General features: G+C 45.0%; 2 protein-coding genes across 7 annotated transcripts in view; both read left to right on the plus strand.

The window, feature by feature from the left end:
* Cep57l1 (centrosomal protein 57 like 1) overlaps positions 1-4,670 on the plus strand; it is a 63,004-nt gene extending 58,334 nt beyond the window's left edge. For 5 of the 6 annotated variants that reach the window (XM_037200332.1, XM_037200333.1, XM_028890236.2 and 2 more), the window contains 2 exons: positions 1,082-1,226; positions 3,606-3,818. In XM_037200332.1, the coding sequence (XP_037056227.1) occupies positions 1,082-1,226; positions 3,606-3,818 (358 nt within the window). Of the gene's footprint in view, positions 1-1,081; positions 1,227-3,605 lie in introns of all 6 variants that reach the window. The other variant, XM_037200331.1, reaches the window with a different exon arrangement.
* A 1,849-nt stretch (positions 4,671-6,519) lies between these two features.
* Positions 6,520-23,118, plus strand: part of LOC114707511 — a 178,242-nt gene continuing 161,643 nt past the window's right edge. The window contains 1 exon segment of the mRNA XM_037200291.1: positions 6,520-7,194. The gene's annotated coding sequence lies outside the window, so the exon portion shown is untranslated.

The raw sequence follows: 23,118 nt of genomic DNA on the forward strand, positions 1-23,118 counted from the left end.
TTAAGGCCTCTCTGGCCATGTGGAGTGACTTTGTTTTGATCTACAAACTTACTGATACTACTTTTCATCTATCTACTCTCGTATTTAACTTTTTAACTATGTCTAATTACTACTTTCTTGTATTCCAGAGATTTAGACTGATAGATAAATACTATGAATCAAATGTATCGAGTCTGAAGACTTTAGGTTAGAACTCAGAAGAGCTTTTAGAAGGAGAAGACACTTTTCTTTTAAAATCTTTTAATTATATGGGTTATTTCATTAGGCAAGTAAGAATATCATTCCTTTTAGATTCTGCCTGGTCTGCATTACAAATTTGGAAGTATCCTCAGTAAGGAAGAGCTACACAAGAGTCATTGTGTTATATCCATGCTTAAGTACATTTCAACATACCCATCAGAACGACGTGACTTGGGTGGCAGGCTGGCTGAGCTCATGAACTGCCGCTGCACACCTGACTGTTCCCTTGACAGTATTTCCAGTCCCAGACATGGAACCGAAGAGGACCGTGTGTTGCCCTGTAGAACTGTTCGTTCTTTTTAGCGGAGAACACCAAGAATTTAGGTTGCTTTTTAGATTGTTGAACAGCTAGATACTGAGATAGTTCTAAGTGATTATGTTTATCATGATTTAGTTATATATCCTAATGCCAGTGACTATTTTTGAAGATTAATACTTTACTCTTAACTAAAACTCATAGTTGAGCAAAAACAGTATTTGATGTTTGCTCTGGTTTATTGGGGTTTGTTTTTATTTTTTTGAGACAGGGTTTCTCTGTGTAGTTTTTGGAGTCTGTCCCAGAACTCACTCTGTAGCCCAGGTTGGCCTCGAACTCACAGAGATTCTCCTGCCTCTGCCCCCCAAGTGCTGGGATTGAAGGCGTGCGTTGCCACCACCTGGCTTGTATTTGCTCTGTTTTTAATCAGCAGAAATAATCCATGTGTCATGTCAGACAATACTATTGTGTTTTTGTTTACTTATTTATTTGTATTGCTGAGTATTGAACAGAGGACCTGATGTGTGGAGAAGTACTCTCTGACTGAGTTACATCCCCAGCCCTGAGGTTTGCTTTTCTCTGTAGGGAACACAGAGAACTACAGAAACAGATGCTGCAAGCTGGAAGCCATTCACTCTCTGATGATGCAGAGCATGCGCTGGAGCAATTAGTCAGGAAGATGGAAAGCAAAGGAGACCAGATCTCCAAACTCAAGAAGCATCAAGACAGTGTAAGGACACTTTTCTTTAACAAAGAAACGAACACACGCTACTCTTCTAGAACTGCTGGTCTTCAGGACACAAAAACAATTGCCATACAATGTGGGAAAGAGAAAAAGAGCTACTAGAAATCTGTGTATAGTCGGACGCTTCTGTGGGCCACCAACCAGCTCCCAAATAAAGACATGGAGACTTAATTATGAATGCTTGGCCTTAGGCTTGTCCCACTAGCTCTTTTAACTTCATTTAACCTGTTTCTATTCATCTACGGTTTGCCTTGGGACTTTTTACCTTTCTTTCATTCTGTATGTCCTGCTTCCCTGCTTCTTCCATGTCTGTCTGTCTGGCCACTGACGTCTCCCTGGTGTCTCTTTTCCTTTCTTTCAGAGCCTAAATTCCCCCTCCTACGTACTTTCCCTGCCCAGAAGTCCCACCTATACCTCCTCCCTTGTTATTGGCCATTCAGCTTTTTATTAGACCAATCAGGTGCCTTAGGCAGGCAAGGTAAAACAGCAACACATCTTTACAAACAAATGTTCTGCAACATAAACTAATGCAACACATTTTTGCATAGTTAAAGCAAATATTCTGCAGTGTATTTGTGGATTTGGTGTCACATTGGAAGTCTGTGGGTATGGTGTGCTAAAAGGTACACAGGAGTCACCTCGTCCTCTTACGGAGAGCCGTCACTGCATGTAATGACTTGGGCCTCCTCTTCATTTCTTCCAGACAAGAGTAGGAGCAAAAGAGTTGGTGTGGGTCGGACCTCGAGGAAATTGCACAGTGGCTGTCGCCTTGCGTCCCTCCAGTTACCCTTCCAGCATTCTTTCCTCATGTCTTCCCCCTTTGTGCCCACAGAGGGGGAACCATACAGAAACCTGGTACCACCATCCTGAAACCGTTCTCTCCCTTCTCCTGACACAAGCTGGCCTGTATTGTGTTCCATGGCAGACTATAGTTAGCAGAATCCAGGAGTGGGGGATTCTGTGCTCATGTTTTAGTAACTAAGAATGGCGTAACCGTCAATATTTTAACAGAAGGATCCTGGGTATAATGTTTTACTCTAAGACGATGACTCCATCCATAGCTGAACTTAGAACACTCTGACATTGCTAACAGAGGGAGTCCTTCCAGGAAACCTGACATCATATCATGTACGTCATGCAGCTCTCTGCCTGGGGAGGGTCAGCATCTGGACAAGCCGCTGGTATATCAACCCTGCCACACACAAATACTTCTATAACAGTGATTCGTAAAAACTCTGAATATTACTGTAGTCAAAAGTTTTCTTGTCCTGACTGCCTACTCCCCATCCCAGTACTGCTTAAATAACCACACAGAGACTTAATATTATTTATAAATGCTTGGCCAATAGCTCAGGCCTGTTACTACCTCTTACATTTAAATTAACCCATTTCTATTAATATATGTATTGCATGTTGGCTCATGGCTTTACGTGTCCTCTAGCATGTCTTGCTTCCTGGGTGGCTGACTGGCATCTCCCTGGCTCTGCTTTCTTTCCCATCTTTCTCAGTTTGGCTTTTCCTCCTAACTTCCTGCCCGGCTACTGGCCTCTCAGTTTTTTATTAACCAATGAGAGTAATACATATTCACAGTGTACAGAAGGATTATTCCAGAGCATATCACTGTATTTGTTATATTTATAGCCAAGAAAGAAAAATGTATTTTCATTTTACTGACTTTTAAGACTATAGCAAGTAAAAAAAGATATGATTGTGTTGGGGCAAAGATTATACAACTTGTTCCCATTCTTGGAATTACATAGAAGAATCTTTAGATAGAAGAATAATCACAATTTTTAGAGTTACCCAATCTATACATTTTATAATTTGAATAAGTGTTCAAGGCTTTTATTATGAGAAATTTAATCTTTAATTAAAAGTTGCCTCCTAGGCAAGCTAGTACCAATTCTTTACTTTGCTGTTAATATCACCTAAAAAATTCCCACTCTCTTGGAGCTCTAGTTCCCACCAGGAGCCTTTTGCTCCTCTCCCTGCCCTCCCCCATCTTCCCCATCTGACCTTCTCACATGCACACAGTCTTCTCACATGCACACAGTCTGTCTTCTCACATGCACACAGTCTTCTCACATGCACACAGTCTTCTCACATGCACACAGAGTTGTGCCAGCTCAGGTGTTCTCTGTCATCGTCTCTGTGCTTCCTCTCACTCCCTGGAGCCAGAGCTCCCTGAAGCCAGGGCTGTTTGAGCGTTAGTCGGCTGCTGAGCAGTGGTGTCCGGTGTGGTCACGAGGAACTTGCTGAATTGAAACCTTTGACGGAATCTTTAATCCTCCAATCTAGTCATCTGTTTCAGAGTATATTTATATTATTTTTTACCTAAAACATTAGATTTTCCTTTCTCTACAGGTCCGTAAACTGCAGCAGAGAGTTCAGAGCTCAAGGACAAATGAACCTTCTATCCATTGGGAGGCTGGCAAACCTAAAGGACCAAAGAAAAATAGTCCTAGGAAATGTTTGAATGAAACTAACCCTTTTCAGAAAAACAGCAGCGTTCATCCGGTCCAAGTTCACAATCTGCAGGTGAAACTGAGAAGAGACGACATCCAGTGGGAACAGTGACAATAGCAAACGTCACCTTAAATGAACCTCACCAGTGAGATCTCACGTGTCTAAGTGGTTTTTATTTAATATACTTTCGGGAACTTTTGAACTATGTTTCTGGCCTCTATAAAATGTGAAGTTGTGTATTTTCAGAATAATGGCTAATGACCTACCAAGAACCCCAGGCTAGGAAGTGGCTGCTTTTTGTTGTTGCTATTAACCATGGAAGCAGCTCCTTGAGGTAAACCGAAGAAGGCTACTGAGTGGACACTCATTCAGATCAAGTTGAATCTGAACTCCGAGTGCCATTCCACAGTGTCACTTAGGGAGGCTGTCACCTGCAGGTCAATACGAAATGAGAGTCCTCTAACGTCCCTGGAATGGCCATCTTACCTTTTTTTAAATCTCAGCAGTATTCTTGTTGGAAAAGGAAAAACACAATAATTCTGCAATTTTGTGAAAAATGCCTTTTAACAAGGCTTTGATGTGACAGCTATAAAAAGTAATGCATGATTGATTAATTTTTGAAGACATTAATTCAGCTTTCTTCCTCTTCTTTTTCCATTCTCTTTTCTAAACCTGCTTTCCTTTTCAACACCAGTAGCTGAGTTTATCTTACTCTTTTGTAACATTCATTCCTGGGTTCTTGTTTGTGATTTTCATTAGAATATAACAATGTGGGTGTCTAGGACCCAAGAAGATAATGGGATTTTATAAGAAGTTAGGCATTTAATTAACTTTATCCACAAGAGAAAATGAATTAGGTAAATGTGGTATCTTTTTTCATACTTTAAAATCAGTGATGTCACAATGGATTTCTTTGTTGTATACATGTTTTACAATAAATTTACACTTTTTGTCTTTCTAGAAGCCTATGGAAATTAGTACATATCTTTGGAACACTTATCTTTTTATCTTCTGGGACAACTAGAAAATTGATGTCATCAACTGAAACTAGACAAAAAGCTATAATAAAGAGAAAAACTTGGAATTAGGGACTGGGTATAAGAAATGAGCCAATTCCAAAGGGTCAATTGGAGTGTGTCTTTACCTGAATATCTAGGGGATGAGGAGTATGCAGTTGAGTGTGTAAACATTGGAGATCAGGAGCCCAAAGAGCTGCTTCAAAGCAAACAAAAGAAGCAATTATTTTTCTTTCTTTCTTTCTTTCTTTCTTTCTTTCTTTCTTTCTTTCTTTCTTTCTTTCTTTCTTTCTTTCTTTCTTTCTTCCCTTCCTTCTTTCTTTCTTTCTTTTTTTCTTTTTTCTTTTCTTTTGGACAGGGTCCCTCTGCGCAGCCCTGGCTGTCCTGGAATTTGATTTGTATACTAGGCTAGGCTCAAACTCACAGAAATCCTCTGCCTCCCAAATGCTGGGATTAAAGGCATGCGCCGCCGCCACCGCCGCCGCCGCCGCCCCCACCACCACCACCCGCCGCCGCCACCACCTGGCTCTCATTTTTTGAGACAGCAGGCCAGGCTGTCCCTGAACTCACTTTATAGTTATTGATCTCAAACTGGTTCTCCTGTCTACACCTCCCACATGTTACAGTCATAGGCATGTGCAGCCATGCCTGGCCAGGCAGTTTGTTTATTTTACATACACATTTGAGACAGGGTCTCAGTAGGTAGCCCTGGCATCTGCCTGCCTCTGCCTCCTGAAAGCTGGGGTTAAAGGTGTGTGTCACCATGCCACACCTAAGAAAAGCAATTTTTTTAAAAATTTTATTTATTTTATTTTACAATACCATTCAGTTCTACATATTTAAGGACAATCTGTTTTCCTCAGAAGCATCGAGAAAGGTGTGCATAACAGAAATAGGTTAACTGTGGACCTTCTGGGGAAGAGGAAAACTGACTCGTTCTCACGGTGTGGAGTGCCGGGTTAGAGGACCATGGGTAGTTAGCTACAGGGACTATGTTAGAGCGTCTGCAGCTGAGCGGAATCTCTCGACAGTGCATCTACTGTAACTTACGTCCCAACTCCACCCTGCTAACTTAGCAGCTCCACCTTCCTCCTGGAGAATATGAGCTCCGTCATTTCAATTTAGAAAGAAGGAAAAAAGTCCCAACCGGGCTGCAACACAGCCCTTCACTTTCTCTGCCTGTGTTTCCTGAGTGCTTAGGAAACTGGCTGAACATACTTCATTTACCAATAAAGTCATTTTGTGTGGAAACAGGGCTGGATTATTACTAACTGGTCATGGGTTTGGCCTGGGCTCAGCTCCCAGCATGGAATAAAAAAGAAAAATATATTGCTAAAACAAATTTCCATACAAAAGTTTTAGCCATTTAGAAATACTTGACTATTTCGAATAAGAATCGAGGGTTGTCTCAAAAGTATAGTATGGTAGAAAAACGCTTAGGATTTCACAGTGAAAAGACTTCAAAGTCAGTCTCCACTGTTGAGGTCTACACAAGGCAAGGATTCCGTAGAGCCTTGGTTTTCCCTTAAAGGGATCCTTCCAGTCCTGCCTCATTAGGTTGCTGTAAGAAGTACAGCACCCAGCAGAGGGTTGGCATTTAGGGAAAACTCTACATCAGCAGTTCTCAACCTGTGGGTCGTGACCCCAGGGGTGGGGGTGGGGTGGGGTGCTGAATGACCCTTTCACAGGGGTCACCTAAGACCATTGGAAAACACGGTATTTACATTATGATTCATAACAGCAAAAATAGTTAGGAAGTAGCAACAAACATCATTTTATGGTTGGGGGGTCACCACCACATGAGGAGCTGTATTAAAGGGTCACAGCATTAGGAAGGCTAAGAACTATTGCTCTAGATGCTTTTGAATCTGAGCAGAAAAATAAAACACAAGTTTACGAAGCTTGAGGTCTAAAAGCAAAATCGTGGATATATTCAAGTAACTGAGTTGGCGTGGTCCAATCTGTTTACTTGTCTTTCGTCTCTGTGGAAGTGCTTTGTCTTGAGTCCTAGCCTAGGTTCCTAAGGGAGAAGTAGAGCATGCGGTCAGGCACTGTGGTGCAGAAATAACATGATCACACCGCAAGTCACTCTGGAGTTTGTTTTGGTTGTTGAGGTGACATTTGATTACTAAGAAACAGTAAAGAATGGTTTTGTCAGTCCACCGTAACGACTGAAGGCAAACATTTTCACAGTCTACCTGCTTGCCAAGGCTCCTGACTGGATGGGGGAGCCAAAGCTTTCTTTCCTGGATGGGACATTCTTTGGGCAGTGTTAGAGTTGCTGAGGCAACTTCCTTGCTGAAACATGGAATGATTTCATTAATTTTTTTTTCACTGCCCTGAAAAAGAATTATTTGGGTTCTATTTAATTAGAAATTGGGGGCAAAAATAGAACTGGAACTTTCTAGCCAAGGCAGGTCTCAACTTTCATGGAACTGTGAAGCCAGAAAGGTCCAGTGTTGGAGCAGCAGGTATCGTGAGTTTCCTAATACTGGGGGTGTTGGGATCCAGGATGAGCTGCTCAGGAGCGGGCCCTGCAGCGGGAGTTTCTGCAGCGTTATAGGGAGGAAGTCAGCTCTGGGTGGTGTGAGGTTAAAGGAGGTTGTCTGGGGACGGGGTGTACCTGAAAAATCGTTTGGGGGTTCCAGGATGGGGATGGCACGCAGAGCCTCAGGCATGATTTCCAAGTCTCTGGACACACACTGAGCCCCAGCCCCAGCCCTGAAAATAATTGTAAAGATTTTGTTATAGCTCTTTTACTTTAAAAGTATAGTTTTTAACTATAGCATAGGTTTTTTTGTTTTATTTTGTTTGAGTCAGGGTCTTGATGTGTAGCCCAAGCTGACCTTGAACTCATGATCCTCCTGCCTCAGCTTCCTGAGTCCTGTGATTAAAAATATGTGCCACCGTGGCCAGTTCATAAAGTAGTATTTTTAAGCTATAACGACTTGTCAAAAAATTAAATACAAATTTGATTTTTCAAAAAGATTATGATTTTAGTTATGTGTATGTGGCGTTGTTTGTGGGTAAGTGCACCTGAATTCAAGGGCCTGTGGAAGCCCGGGTGTCAGATCTGGAGCTGGAGGGACAGGTTGATGTGGGTGTTGGAGACCTCACTCAGATCCTCCAGAAGAGCAATACAAGCTCTTTATCCACTGAGCTGCCTCTCCAGGCCCCTATGGATTTGATTTTAGATGTTGTGAGCAGTCTGTCAGGGCAGAGCTGGTTAGTTCTGTACAATAGAATGGATGTCACAGCCAAAGATGCATGGGCTGACAGATCCATGGGCTGGTGTTATTGGTATGAAGTAAATAATTCCTATATGTTTACAAACTTCTCTATAAAAAGATAATAATCAATGTAGTGCTAGAATGCTAACTGATCATTTTAATTGCCTATGACTTTCAGTGTTTCTTGTACCAGACGGGAATTCAGTGGGTCTGTGTGAATAAGGAGGCCACACCCAATATGAAGGAAAATGAAATCTAACTCTGGGGAAAGAAACTTGAGGCCAGATTTTCTTTTAATTGTTTCTCTAGGCTGGCCCCAAACCTCTGTAGTGTTGGGATTATAGGCATGCACCACTATAGTCAATTGAAGCGGAATTCTTTTTTTGTTTGTTTGTTTTTGTTTTTATTTATTTACTTATTTATTTTGGAGACAGAGTTTCTCTGTGCAGCTTTGCGCCTTTCCCTGGAGCTCACTCTGTACTCTGTAGCCCAGGCATGCCTTGAACTCACAGAGATCCTCCTGCCTCTGCCTCCCAGAGTGCTAGGATTAAAGGTGTGCGCCACCACTGCCCAGCCTCTGAAACGGAATTCTTGACCACACTCTGCCTAGAGTTCTTTGGATTTTGCTTGTCTAATTTTTCTTCATTCTTCAGGCTGTCCTTGAACTCACTGAGTAGATTATTTTTGTCTTCCCCAGAGGCAGAGAACCCTGAGGGCAAGGTTCTTTCTGCTCATCCTGTAGCATCCAGCACAGTGCTTGGCCCAAAAATGGTATCTCACTAAATGTTTGTTAGATACTTTGTTGCCTACAAATTAGAGGAGGCTACTGCTTTGGGCTGAGCTCCTGCACAGGGTCCCAGCAGATCAGCCTAAAAGTTATTCCGGCCCCACAGGCAACAAATCAAGACTAAGTTATTTAGCCTTTCAGAAATAAAAGCTAACAATGAGAATAATTCCTCCCAATAGACCAATTTTAATAGGCCTATTAATGAGATTTCCTCTGCTTTAATCTTTACAAAAGCAAATTACTTGAAATAACCCAAGGTATTTTGTCTCCCTCTCACATAGAAGGCCGGGTTTTTGTTTGTTTAATTTCATGTGTATGGGTGTTTTGCCTGCATGGATGTCTGTGCATTATGTAAGTACAGTGTCTGCAGGGCCCCGAGAGGACATTGGAGCCTCTGGAACCGGAATTAGACAGTCGTGAGCTGACGAATGGGTGCTGAGAATTGAATCCCGGTCCCCTGGAAAAGCAGCCAGTGCTCTCCACCACCGAGCCGTCCCTCCAGCCCCGGTTCTTGTTTTGTTTCTGTGGTTCTGGGGACTGAACCCCGGGTCTCGCCCACACCAGCCAAGCACTGAATGTGGCAGTGCACTCCCACCCACCTCAAGGGGATCGGCTGTGAATAGCAAACCCCCTTTTCGTTCTTCGTACCTTCTGCAGCCCTTTTCTGAGTATAAAACCAACTTCACTAGCAGCTCATCGGAGCTCCTATTTCATGTAGTGTTGCGTGAATCGAGCATCACAGAGCCAGTTACGATCTTGAAACTAAACGGGTTACGGTTCATGGACGTGTGCTAACCTGACCTTATTAGTGGTCTTTTCTGAGTCCTGGGCTGGGCACTGTGGTTTCGGGCACCTGGTCAGCTGTTCTGCTCAGGTGTTTTCAAGAACTCCAGACCTGTTTTATAGCCCCTGGGAAAGAAGAGCCCAGCACTGTTTGCTTGGGGCAGGGCTGGAATGGCTTCCACCGCCAATGGGCCCTTAGAAAGACGCCTCCTTTAGTGCTGTGATGTCACTTTGAAGACGAGAATTGAGAGCCAAGGGGTCTTCAATTGGATATTGCTATATTTGACTTGTTCATTTAATAAATATTCTCTAATAAACACCTATTTATGTCAAAGTATTAAAGGCAATGGGAGATTCAAGAACAGCGATTCTGACAGGTGGGATATGGGACAATGTAAATAAGGAGAAGGGAACAGTAGATGCCATAGAGGCCATGGCTACTCTAGACACTCAAACAAGTCCATGCCTGCTCAGTGTTTATTCTTCCTCCTAGTGACAGATGCCTTGGGCTTGGCCTGTTTGTGATTTCTGCATCTCCATCTTGCTCTTATCATTTCACCTGCTCTTTCCTGGTAGCAGCATCCCTCTGCCTCTTCCTGGCCTTGTTTATTGGCGGTACTGGGTACCGGCTTGTTTAGGGTTTCAGACGCATGTCCCCAGCCAGTCCCTTAGCAGTATCATATTCAAAGGCAGGACCAGATATCAACATATGAGACATTAAAGAGAGTGTGTTGGGGAGAGAGGGAAGCATTCATGACTTAGATAAAACTGAAAAATAATATATACATAGGAAAGGTATGTTCCAAAGGCCACTTACCGACTTGCACTTGGTTATGCAAATGGTTGACAGCTTTTCTCATGAATTGAAGCCACGGTCAGTTCCTCGCCTTTTCACTTTGCTGGTTGGGTCAGATCTGTTTGTACAGCCACAGACCCTGTCCTGCCGGTGGGTTGGCGCTGTGCTGAGTCCCGACCAGCCCCTGTTTAAATGGTGCAGACATCAGTGGTGCCACGGTGCTGCAGACATGGTGAAGGTGGATGATGTTCTCAGAACTTTGTAAACAGTGGAGCATAGTTTTGTTTTTAATTTTCTCATGATGCTGCAGACCAAATCTTGGGCCTTGGGCATTCTAAACACAGACTGTATCTCTGAGCCATATAAGTGTGGGCTGGCCAGTTCAGAGTAGAGATGCTTCCAGACTCCTTGTATGGCTGTGGAAGTCTACTGGTTAGCCCACATAGGCTAATATGAATTTATTTGGTGTGTTTTACAGATGGAAGCCCGTTTTAACCAAATTCTTGGGGTTCCTGGTTTACATGTGATTTCCAAACACTGGCTGACCTACATCCGAGAAAGACTGCTTTTCTAATGTAGATAAATAAATAAATAAACATAATCATTTGCCAAGTGACCTCATTACTCCACCCCACTGTGGACTTGGAGAGGGGCTGGAGTTAGGGAAGAAATGCGTTCCGCGGGCGCTGTGGTCTGTTTTATAATCCGCAGAGAGGTGAGACTTGTGGTGCGCATGTCTGCAGTCTGAAATGGGCAAACCCCATTTGTCTTGGTAACAACCGTCAGCAGCTCAGCAGCGCCATAACATAAAAAGTACAGTCTGCAACAGCAACATTGTAGCAATCCCGGCAGGCGTGACTTCATGCTGAGCAGTCTGCCTGTTCCCAGTTTTATAATGGGTTAGTAGAAAAGATACATAGCTTATTTCAAAAATAGCTTTGTTAAGTAACTCCTGAGAGGGAGCTTGTGTCTCTGTGGCTTTTAATTCTACATTTTAAGTCTGCGGCTGTTGTAGTCTCCAGATTTCTTTGGGGTCACATCAACATTGTTCTGAAGAACTGCTGTAGAGAAGTCAGCAAAAGAACGGCCCACATTATAGTTCTGCCCACTTAGAAGCAGTTCATCATGCTAAAGTTGCTCCAACAGTTAAAGATAGGATCTGAGCTGGCCACACTGCTCAGCAGGTAAAGGTGCTCCCCACTGAGCCTAAAGACCTGGCGTGTGCTCGGGAGCATGAGAGCCACGCCCAGCACGCACACACACACTGTGGTGCACATCGCACCTCCATGCACACCTCACGCACATACACGCACACCAACAAATGTTTAAGATGTTTGAAGAGCTCCTAGTCTTCGTGAGAAAAGGACTGGGAAGTAGGTGGCCCTCCAATGACGGTAAAACAAGGCACGCCTGAGCGTCTTCTGATTATGTGAGCCCAGGCTCTAGAGAACCTTGCAAGTGTTCTGTTGGTTTGCTTCTTACTGGTTTCCTTAAAGTTAAATGTACCTGAAGTGTAGGGCACTTCTTGGAAAAACCTATTACTGAGCTAGTACAGAATGTGAATCATTCCTTGCCTGAAATACAGGACTGATGTTTACAGGGCAGCTGTCCAAAATAGTCCTGGCTGGCTTGAAAGCATCTCACTTTTCATCACTGTGTTACTTAAAACATGAGCCATTTTGGTACACAGGAAACCCACTTAAAGTTAAATTTTCTCTCCTGAGAATCCTAGAGATCGTTTATGGTTTTAAGACTAGTTTCTAGCAAAAGTATCTTTATTGCCTTAAAATATTTTCAGAGATGAGCTAGATGCAGAAGAATATTAATGTTTTACATACTGAAATGCCTGAGCATGTGAAAAGAATTATTGCCTTCAGTTTTCCCAGAAATTAGCCAAGCTCCTAATGAAAAGTGGAGAAATCCAGCACAGATGGGAAGTTCTTCCTGGAGAGGGACATCTGCGACTGCCTGGGTCTCCAAGCACTGCCCTCTCCAGCTGGATGCGCTCTTCTATGCAGCGCTTCTGTCTGATGGACTTGAGAGCGCTGATAGCGGTCAGACGAGCTTTGATCCATTTTTGTCATGTGATTTAAATGCTCGACACATTAGCGGGGGAGGGGGGGTTTTTTGGTTTGTTTGTTTTGGTTTTTGGTTTTTTTTTTAAGATGGGGCTTTGTTCCTCTGTCCTTTACAGAATAAGCTTGGTGATCGTTTTCCAGCATTGTAGTAGAATGTCTGAGAAAGTCCGTTCAGATGTTCAGATGTCAGCGCACAGTTGCAAAGCTGTCCGCCTGTGTTCGCATGCCCCAATCACAGTGGCTCCAGGGTGAGGCAAAATATTATGGGATGGGGTTGGGGGTGACAGGGCAAGTCTCTTAGCTGTGACCACTGGGAAATAAAGAGAGCTCACTTTTTAAACAAAGTTCCCAAACCCACAGATGGGTTTCTCTGCTGATGAGTCAGCCCTTGTGATCCTTTCTCCTCCCAAAGCACCTGTGTCTCCAGCACCCCACTTCCGGGGACTGTTGTGGTTTCTTCTGTGATAAAGCCCCCTGAGGAAGAAACCTTCAGGGAGACTGTCTTGGCTCACAGTTTCAGAGGAGAGGAGTCCATGATGGAGAGGAAGGCCTGGCACCAGGAACAGGAAGCTGGCTGACCCTCTGAAGCCACACCCAGGAAGCAGAGAAAAAAGAGCTGGGTGGACCTGGCTCGGTGGCGACCTTCCAGCCCACCTAGCGGTGTTCGTCCTCCAGTGAGACGAACCTTCTGAAGGTTCCACGACATTCCCCTACTGCACTGCCAGCCGGGGACACATGAGCCCATGGAGGATGTCTTGCAATCAAACCACACGGGGACCAAGCCATCAACACAAGACTTTTAGGGACCATTGCAGTTCTAAATCATAACAAGCTCCCAAGTGCCAAGAGGGCTGTGACCTGTGTGTGGGTAGACTATTGTAACTTGATCACACAGTCCTCAGTCACAAACTGTAGATGACAGTATGATGTCCCAGTGTCCAAAGACTGGACACCCAGACCAACTAAAACACTATTGCTTCAAACTATCATATGCTGAAGTTAAAAAACATAAACTAGAAGTTAAATCATTTAGGAAAGTTTATGTGCAGAGATTTGTAAGAGAGTCCAAGAAAGATTTATCAAATTAAAAATAAGAAAAGTAGAAGAAAAAACCCTACAGAATTACCACAGCCGCCAAATTCATTATTTTCTCCACAGTAGAAAACAATTCAAATGATTACCACATCTGAGAAAGTCATCATGTGTCTTCAGACATCAGCATTGCCCAGACTGGGGACACAGTGTGTCAAGAGATTTATAGGGGAGGCTGAAGGTCTCATTCATTGGAGAATGAACTAGCCATGATGACTTCCTGTAGCTATTTTATGTCAGTATTTCATTTCCAGTGATCCCCAAGATGGCCTTCGGGGGTTCAGTGGTTAAATCAGCAGGACTCCTGGAACCCAGAAAGCTTCCATGCTCCTGGTTATGGTCCATTAGAGGAAGAGGATACAGGGTAGAATCAGCAACTGATAAGGCACATGAAGGACCTAGCATGTGTGTGTAAACCCAGAGTTCTGGAGGCTGAGGCAGGAAGAGTTCGAGGCCAGCCAAGGCTACCTAAGAAAACCTGTCTCAGTCTCCTCTCTCAAAACCATATAAGCCAGAGACTGAACAGCAGGTTCAAGCATTGGGTTGGTTTTTGTTTTGTTTTTTTTTCCTCAATGAAGTCACACAAACAGCCTTCCATCGTCCAGCAGTGTTTGTGCTACTGTTCTCTGAGTTTTGCCAACAGGAAGCTGCTCTAAACTTGATACATTGGTCCCACGGGCATGGCTGGCAGCCTGTATGGCTGACCTCCAGCATCCAGCTCCACCAGCAGTCAGGCTGATCCATCATGTCCCCGCCATAGGTCACGTTGTTAGCTCAGGCTATCTGCCATAGCCGAAGGCTCCAGGTAAACAGAAATACGCCTATCGGGCAGAAAATTCCAAGAACTTCAAAGTCACCTTCCAGGAGCTGGAAGAGCCGAGCCTTAGTTTAAAATGTGACAAGTCACAAGGAGTCCCTGCTCTGCGTATCCTCATAGCTGTCATTTCCTAACCCTGGAGTAGGATGGCCTCTCCAGACTTCCTGCTGCACACATTAACCGTCTTTCCTGAGCTATTTTCTTGATTCAGTTCTGTCTCAGGTTTCCACTGCTGTGATAAAATACTAAGACCAAAAGCAACTTAGGCAGGAAAGGGTTTATTTCACTCTGTGGTTTGCAGTCCATCATCCAGGAAAGTAAGGGCAGGATCCTGGAGGCAGGAGCTGATGCCATGGAGGGGTGCTGGAGGGGTGCTGATGCCATGGAGGGCTGCTGCTACTACCTTGCTCCTCATGGCTTGCTCAGTCTGCTTTCTTATATACCCCCCAGGAGCACCTGCCCGAGGGTGAGCTAGGCCCACATCCATCAAACGCTAATTCAGCAAATCACCACAGACAATCTGGCTAGGGGGATTTCTCAATAGATATTCTCTCTTCTCCAATTCCTTTAGCCTATATCCAGTAGACATAAGACATAAGTCAGCACAGGAGTGTTACTTTAATGACTAATTTAATTATGTAAGGATGATTTAAAAATTGATGCTTAACATACAAGGAATTTGGTGAGGTCTGGTTCATAAAGCTGGAGCATCTGGCGCTGAAGTTTAAGCACAGCTTTGGTTGTTCTGTGAAGTAAAGCCATAAGGTTGTTGTTACATTAAGACCCGCTGCACCCTCCGCTGCCAGCTGCCTAGACTGGGCTGTTTGAGGATGGGCTGGTCTCACTTTAAGGGGGTCTGTGGCATGGTGCAGACAGGAAAGGGAGCAGGTTCTTACTCCCTGCTGAAACAGCCCCGGGGCCATGATGAGTAACGGCTCTTAGTCAAGGCACCATGTCTCCTGGAAACACAGTGACCACATGATTAGAACGTGCTCCCCAGAGATCATTTGCAGGGGATGTAGTCCCTCAGGCAACCATGTCCAGAGTAAGCCTGAGGACTCTGCCCTCTGCCTGGATTAATGTCATCACCCCAGGACAGCTCAGGAGTGAGATCTTTAGAAAAGAATGCGGAAGGTCCCCCTCCCTCTCCTTTTTCCTCTCCCTCTCCCCTTCCCTCCCATTCCTTCTCCTCTCCCCTTCCTTCCCCTCTCCCCTTCCCTCCCCTCCCCCCCCCCCCCCCCCCCCCCCCCCCCCCCCCCTCCCCCCTTCCCTTCCCCTTCCTTCTCCTCTCTTCCTCTCTCCCTTTTGCAGAGAGAAAACAGCAAAAGGATCTTGTCAGAAGCTGACATCTGGATCTGGGCTCCTCTGCCTGCAGAGCTGTGAACAAATCAAGTCTGTTCTTGGTGACTGGCCCAGTCCATGATACTGTACAGTAGCAGTGCACACACACACACACACACACACACACACACACACACACACACACACACACACACACACACACACACACACACACACACACACACACACACGGCCGTGACTCTCTACAGCTGCAGTGCACACACATCGCCACACTTAGCTGATTTAGGACCGGAGTTACTTCGGATTAGTTCCGAAATCACTCCTGACTGTGGGAAGCACTTTTCAAAGGCATCTTACTCGGGAGGTAGAGGCAGGATTACAGGAGCACAAATCAATAGCTATACGATACAAATAATCATAGAAGATTTCAAAGGCATTACCGGAGGTAGAGCAGAGTGTCAGGAGCTCAAAGTTCAAAATAAGCCTGGGCTACGTGAGAGGCAGGCAGGTCTCTGAGTTCGAGGACAGCCTGGTCTACAGAGAGAGTTCCAGGACAGCCAGGGCTACACAGAGAAACCCTGTCTTTGAAAAATAAACAAACAAAACCAGAGAAGTTTACTTTGAAGGATAATTTGTAAGTAACTGCAAGTTTTCAAAGGACTTTCTCATAAAAATACAAAGCGTTTGCGGATACCAACTTCGCAATTGTTCATGGCAGAGGAGACGATCTCACGTGCTTGCCATCGCCGTGGAGGTCGCCACAGACCCCCTGCCGTCACAGCCAGCGTTGGCAATAGAGGGGTTGCATATCCACAAAGCTTGAGGTCTGTTTTTTACATTTAAAAAATTTTATTTCTAAATACTTTACATTTGTGTTATTACAAACCTTGTTTTCAAAAATTAAATCAGTTCTTTGGCAATTTCCTGCATGTGTATAAAACATTCTGGTCATTCTCCTTACGCCCACTTCTATATCTTCCCACCCCTAATCAGCCCCTCTTCCCTCCCGGTCTCTTCCCCAGGTCCGTGACTTCTGGGTTGTTTTGTGACCATTCAGTTTAATCAGGGGCATTGCGTGACCATTGTTTTGGGATTATTCATTGGAGTCTGGTGGGGTCACCAGGGTTATGCAACTGACTTTATCAGTGTGGAATATGGCTCTCTAGGCTCCTCCTCCATATATGCCCGGCTGTAAAGAGATATGTGTGTGTGTGTGTGTGTGTGTGTGTGTGTGTGTGTGTGTGTGTGTACACCCAGTCATCCACTGTTGCTGCGAGGCTGTGATTATAATGGCTGTTGCATTGCCAAAAGATAGCATTTCATAGCCTCTTTCACTGTCTTTAGATTCTGACATTCCTCATGTGCAGTGTCCTCGAGCCTTGGAGGGGATGCTTGCTATAAATGTCCTGTTTAGGGATGCGCACTCAAATGTCACATATTCTCAGTTCTGTCTCATTGGTTTTCGTGAAAATGAATGACCGTGGCCTGCTTTCGTTTGCCGGGCTTTCTTTTTGCTGTACATGCAGAGTCATCAACGGCAGGCATCTGCCCTTGGGGTGGAAGGTCTGAGGTTCCAGAAGCAGACGGTGAGTGCACAGGCCTGAGCTGTTCGCTTCCTTAGCCCTTTTCAGTTGGGTCTTGGTGGTGCTTTCCGTCTAGAACCCAAACATGGCAAAGAGGGGCCAAGAAGATTCTTAAAGATCAAAAGCCGGGTGGCAGTGGCGCACGCCTTTAATCCCAGCACTCGGGAGGCAGAGCCAGGTGGATCTCTGTGAGTTCGAGGCCAGCCTGGTCTACAGAGCGAGATCCAAGACAGGCTCCAAAACTACACAGAGAAACCCTGTCTCAAAAAACCAAAAAAAAAAAAAAAAAAAAAAAAAAAAAAAAAAAAAAAATTGTGGTTCAAGAAAATGAATGACAGACTTGGATGGCTCACGCCTTCATTCCCAGCACTTGGGAGACTGAGTTTGAGGCCAGCCTGTTTGTAGTCTTGAAGGTTTTTTTTTTTTTTTTTTTTTTTTTTTTTTTTTAATATACATTGACTTTCTGCTGAATGAGGAGACGTATGAAGGAGACTGGGGGCTGACTGGAACGGGAAGGTAAAATCTGCAGTATTGTAATTCTGTTAGGAAAACCTGTTGTAGGGAGTACAGGGCAGGTCTCTTCCTCAAGTGCTGGCCAGATTCTGAACCAACGGAGGCTGAAAATCCTAAGTTCAAAGTCCTGGAAAGACCGAAGTTCAAAGATGAGAGGAGAGAAAAGCCGAGCTGTCAGTCAAGAGCCTGAGGAGAAAGCAGGAGAAGGCAGGCACAGGGGCCGAGAGTACGTGATGCTCCTGGTAGGACCAAGTTACCGGGAGACATTTGCCCAGCTTTCCTCTCGAGACACTGGCCAGGGTATTGAAGCTGCATCTGTAAGAGGCTACAGAGCCAAACTGAAATATCTAAAGGGCACAACTAACTACTGTGTGTGCGTGTGCGTGCGCGTGCATGTGCGTGTGCGTGTGTGTGTGTGCGTGCGTGCGTGCGTGCGTGCGTGTGTGTGTGTGTGTGTGTGTGTGTGTGTGTGTATACTTGTTCACCTGTAGGGGGCTATGTATGGACGTGATATGGTCAGATGTGTGTGTTGATCCAAGGCTGTTGTTCTCCGTCTTACTCACTGAAAAAGGCTCTGTCCATCACACCCAGAGCTTGCTGATACCTCTCGTTTGGGTAGCTAGCTTGCTCTAGGCTGGGATTATAGGCAGGCTGCCATGGCTGCCCAGCATTTATGTGGGGCTGGGGATCTGAACTCAGGTCCTCAGGTGTGCACCCAGGCCCTCTATTCCAAGCTTAGGTGATTCGACGAAAGCAGGGCTTAGTGGGAAACAGACAGTGTTCAAGGCGTTATCTTACACACTAAGGGCTGGCAGTGTAGCTCGTTGGTGAAGCACTGGCCCACTGTGGGTGAGGCCCTGGGGTGGACCCCAGCACTGGGGAGAAAAGAGAGACACCATAAAACAGGTGACATGAATCTCCAGAGCTGGAAAAATAAAAGCAAATTAAACGTGAGATCTAAAAGCAATAATAAGTGATGAACTGAAATCAACCAGAGACATGAGTAACCTTAAAAAAATTCAATACAAATATTAGTCCTTTAAAAAGCATGAATGAAATTGATACATTCCCAAGACAGATTGAGACAAGAGAGCAAACAGAGAAATCATGACTCTCAATGTGAAAGTTTATAGCCTTGTACAGACATTACAATGTTGAAGCTTTCAAATGTCAAGAAAATGCAAAATGGCTTGTAGGATGAAGGAAATATTTGTCAGGTATATCTGATAAATGGCACATATATGGAAGGTGTAAAGAACACAGCCTGGGTGTGGTGACCCAACTCTATAATCCCCAAACTTGGGAGGTGAAGGCAGGAAGATCAGGGATTCAAGGCCAGCCTCTGCTACATGGGGATTTTGAGGCCAGCCTGGGATACACAAGACTCTGACTCAAGGAATTTTTTAAAAGGAACACTTACAACTCACAAGAAGAAAAAGGGAGGAGGAGGGAGGAAGAGGAAGGGGGTCAACACTGAACTCATAGATGGTCAACATCAGTGACCATCAGGAAATGCAAATGAAAATCATATCACTTCATACCAAGTGTGGTAGCTTAAGCCAAAAGTACCAAGTTTGGGCACAGCTGCAGAGAAACTGGACCCTTGCATCTTACGGAAGTGTATACAATCATGCTGCTAGTTTGGAAAACATCTGGTAGATGCTCACAAAGTTCAAACAGTTAACATTTGACCCAGCAACTCCACTCCTGCATATGTATGTACCCCAGAGGAATGAAAACCTTTGTACACACATACCTGCACTGTCAGACCAGCGTTCCTATAGCCCCGAGTAGAAACAGCTCATCAGCCGTCAGCCGGTGAGCCGGGGAAATGCTATGTAGCCGTATGATGGAATGCTACTCAGACATTGTAAAGGAATGAAGCACAGAGCACGCTGCTCATGCTGTCATCTCAGCACGGGGAAGTTGAGACAGGAGGATGGAGAGGTCAAGTCCAACCTGAACTGTATAGCAAGACCTTGTCTCAAAAACAAAGGAGTCACATGTTAGTACATGCTATAACATGGATGAATCTTAAAAACATCATGCTAAATCAAAGAAGCCAACCACAAAAGACCACATATGGTATGGTTTCCTTTATATGAAATATCCAGAATGGGCAAATGAATGTCGGGGACAGAAAGGGGGTCGGTGGATGCCTACTGCTGAGAGGTAATGGCTTAGAGAATGAGACTAATTAGAGCACTTTGCTTTGGGGGTGGGGAGGTGAGAAACTCTGAGATTGCCATGGTAATGGCTATAAGACCCTGCAGACACTAAGACTGTTGACTGAACATCCTATGTAGGATTAATTCTATGCAGTGGAAATTATAACTCCACTAAACCGTTCAAAATATGGATAGCCTTCAAAATGTGTTTACTTATGGGTTTCAGGTATGAAATGGTCTGTAAGAAAGCTTATTAAAATAGGCACAAAGGGAAATAGGCCATATGAGTTATCACATATGTAGTATCTTTTTAATATTTTTATTTTATATTATTATTGTGTTTGTGTATGATTGTGTGCATGCATGGTGTGTGTGTGTGTGTGTGTGTGTGTGTGTGTGTGTGTGACAACACATGAGGCGGAGGACAACTTCCAGGAGTTGGTTCTTTATAACTGCCATGGCATCTGGATATCTGGATTGAAATTCAGGTCATCAGACTTACACAGTGCCTTTACCTGCTGAGCCGGCTCACCGGCCTTCATGTGTAGATTTTTGTTGTTGTTGTTTTGTTTTTTGTTTTTCTTTTTTTTTTTTTTTTTTTGTTTTTCGAGACAGGGTTTCTCTGTGTAGCTTTGGGTGCCTGTTCCTGGATCTCACTCTGTAGCCCAGGCTGGCCTCGAACTCACAGAGATCTGCCTGCCTCTGCCTCTCGAGTGCTGGGATTAAAGGCGTGCGCCACGACCGCCTGGCTCATATGTAGCTTTTAAGAAACTAAATCTGGAGGGGCTGGAGAGATGGCTCAGTGGTCAAGACTACTGACTGCTCCCCCCCCAGAGTTCAATTCCCAGTACCCACACGATGGCTCACAACTGTCTGTAACTCCAGTTCCAGGAATTTAATGCACTTACCTGGCCTCCTTGGGCACTGCATGCATTTAGTACACATATATACCTGCAGGCAGGCAGGCAGAACACCCATATGTATAAAGTAAAAATAAATAAACATAAAAAATCTCACAAAAATAAACAAATCTGTAATTGAGACCCTTCCTATAAAGAAAACTTAAGGTTAAAATGTTTTAAAGTGGATTTTCCCGAAGCTTTAATGAGGAAATAATACAAGCCATATGCTTTGTCTTTAGAATCTAGAGAATGCTTGATGACTTGTTTCAGGAAGTCAGCATGGTATCAGATCTCAGAATCTAACAAAACCTTTAGGTCAAAACTCCAGGCCACTTCCACCAGTGACTATGAATGCAGAAATCCCAAACAGCGTGTCTATCAGTCGTCCGCACTGGGGCAAGGTTGAGATCATCGGCTCTTAGGGAGGAACTATGTCTTGGCTCATGGTTTCAGAGGTTGATAATCCTGGTTGCCTGGTCAGTTGCTGCAGGCCTGTGGGGAGGCAGAATGGGGGTGGGGTACAGGGGCAGCTGGGAAACACAGAGGACCTGAGCACTCACCCTCCTAGTACATCCTGCCAGGGCACACTGGGCAATGGCCCACTTCCTCCAAGATGACCTTTCTCCTCCTCAAGTTCCTGCCGCCTCCTGGTGGGAGAGAGACCAAGCTCTCAACACATGAATGTGGGGGTACATTTTAGATCCAAACCACAGCCACTGGAATGCTGCTGAAGAAACTCAAGGGGCTCACGTGAAACTCAGTGAGGTCCCACTGCTCGCCTGACACACAGTGGGTCTCCCCCCACACACCTGACACACAGTGGGTCTCCCCCCACACACCTGACACACAGTGGGTGCTGCATACGAGTTACCCATTCTCTCCCTCCCCCCACCTGACACACAGTGGGTCTCCCCCCCCACCTGACACACAGTGGGTCCCCCCCACACACACACAGTGGGTGCTGCAAACAAGTTACCCATTCTCTCCCTCCCCCCACCTGACACACAGTGGGTGCTGCATACGAGTTACCCATTCTCTTCCCCCCCGACCTGACACACAGTGGGTCTCCTCCCCACCACCTGACACACAGTGAGTGTTGCATACGAGTTACCCATTCTCTTTCTCCCCCCCCCCCCCAACAAACAGCTGTTTGTCTGAGTCTGTTTAAAGCTAGGCACAAGAGCTCATCAGCCATGGCTTCCCTCTGAGCCTCATCCTTTTCACAGACCGTTGTCAGGCAAGCCTCGCTGTATGTCAGTTTCCTGAAGACTGGACTGGACCACAAAGAAAGTGCACAACCCAGGATTGAACGTCCTCGTTTCAGAGCTGCAAAGTGCTGGAACTAGCCCAGGAAGTGCAAGCAGCATGTCTGGCCTGTGGGAGCAGGACCAGCCTTCTTCCCCAGGGCTGCAGCTGGAATGCAGCTGTCCGGGCAGCTGTGACCTGTTTGCCCGACTGGAAAGGATGCTGCCGACTGGCAAATCTTTTCCAGAGGAACATTTGACTTGGCTGAGAACGATAACAGTGCATTTTATTAGGCTCCAGCCGTGTGCCAAACATGGTAAACGTATGACTCAGCAGGTCCACAACCCAGTCTGAAATAGATACTCTTCCACTTTTAATATTTATAAAAAGAATAAGTGGGCTCCCCAAGAAAGGCTCTGCACAAAACACCCCCATGGCTTAATTATTTGTTGAAATGATAACAGATTGGCTTGAGAAAATATGTATGAAAGGAACCCAGAAATATAGCCCAGCGTGGTACCATACTCCTGTATTACCAGCCCTGTGGAGAATGAAGAGTTTGGGGCCAGCCTGGGCTACAGAGTAAGATCCTGTCTGAAAGTGGGGGTGGGTGGGGGAGGAATGAGGAAAGATGGAGGAAAGAATGAAGGAAGCAGGAATTTTCAAATATCAAAAGGGAGCCGAGCATGGTGGTGCACACCTTTAATGCCTGCACTTGGGAGGCAGTGGCAGGCAGATCTCAGTGAGTTCGAGGCCAGCCTCGTCTACACAGTGAGTTCTAGGACAGCCAGAGCTACACAGAGAAACCCTGTCTTAAAAAGAAAAAAAAAAAGTAAAGACAAATGTCAAAAGGGGTGGAAAAGCTGAAATGTTTTCAGTCTCTATAATGAGACATCACTCCTGTGTCCAGAACAGGTGTAGGCAGCCGGAACACTATCACCGAACCCAAGGATCACATTTATTAAAACTAAAGGCTTAACAAACAATCATGTTGCATTTGGCAGATAAGGGTGGGATGGGAAATCCTTGGAGATTTGTACTCAACGGTAAAATTGGAATGTCCATTGGAGGCAGCAAATTTTTTCATTTTATTGAATGA

Source organism: Peromyscus leucopus, chromosome 8a, assembly GCF_004664715.2.
Source record: "Peromyscus leucopus breed LL Stock chromosome 8a, UCI_PerLeu_2.1, whole genome shotgun sequence".
NCBI lineage: Eukaryota > Metazoa > Chordata > Mammalia > Rodentia > Cricetidae > Peromyscus > Peromyscus leucopus.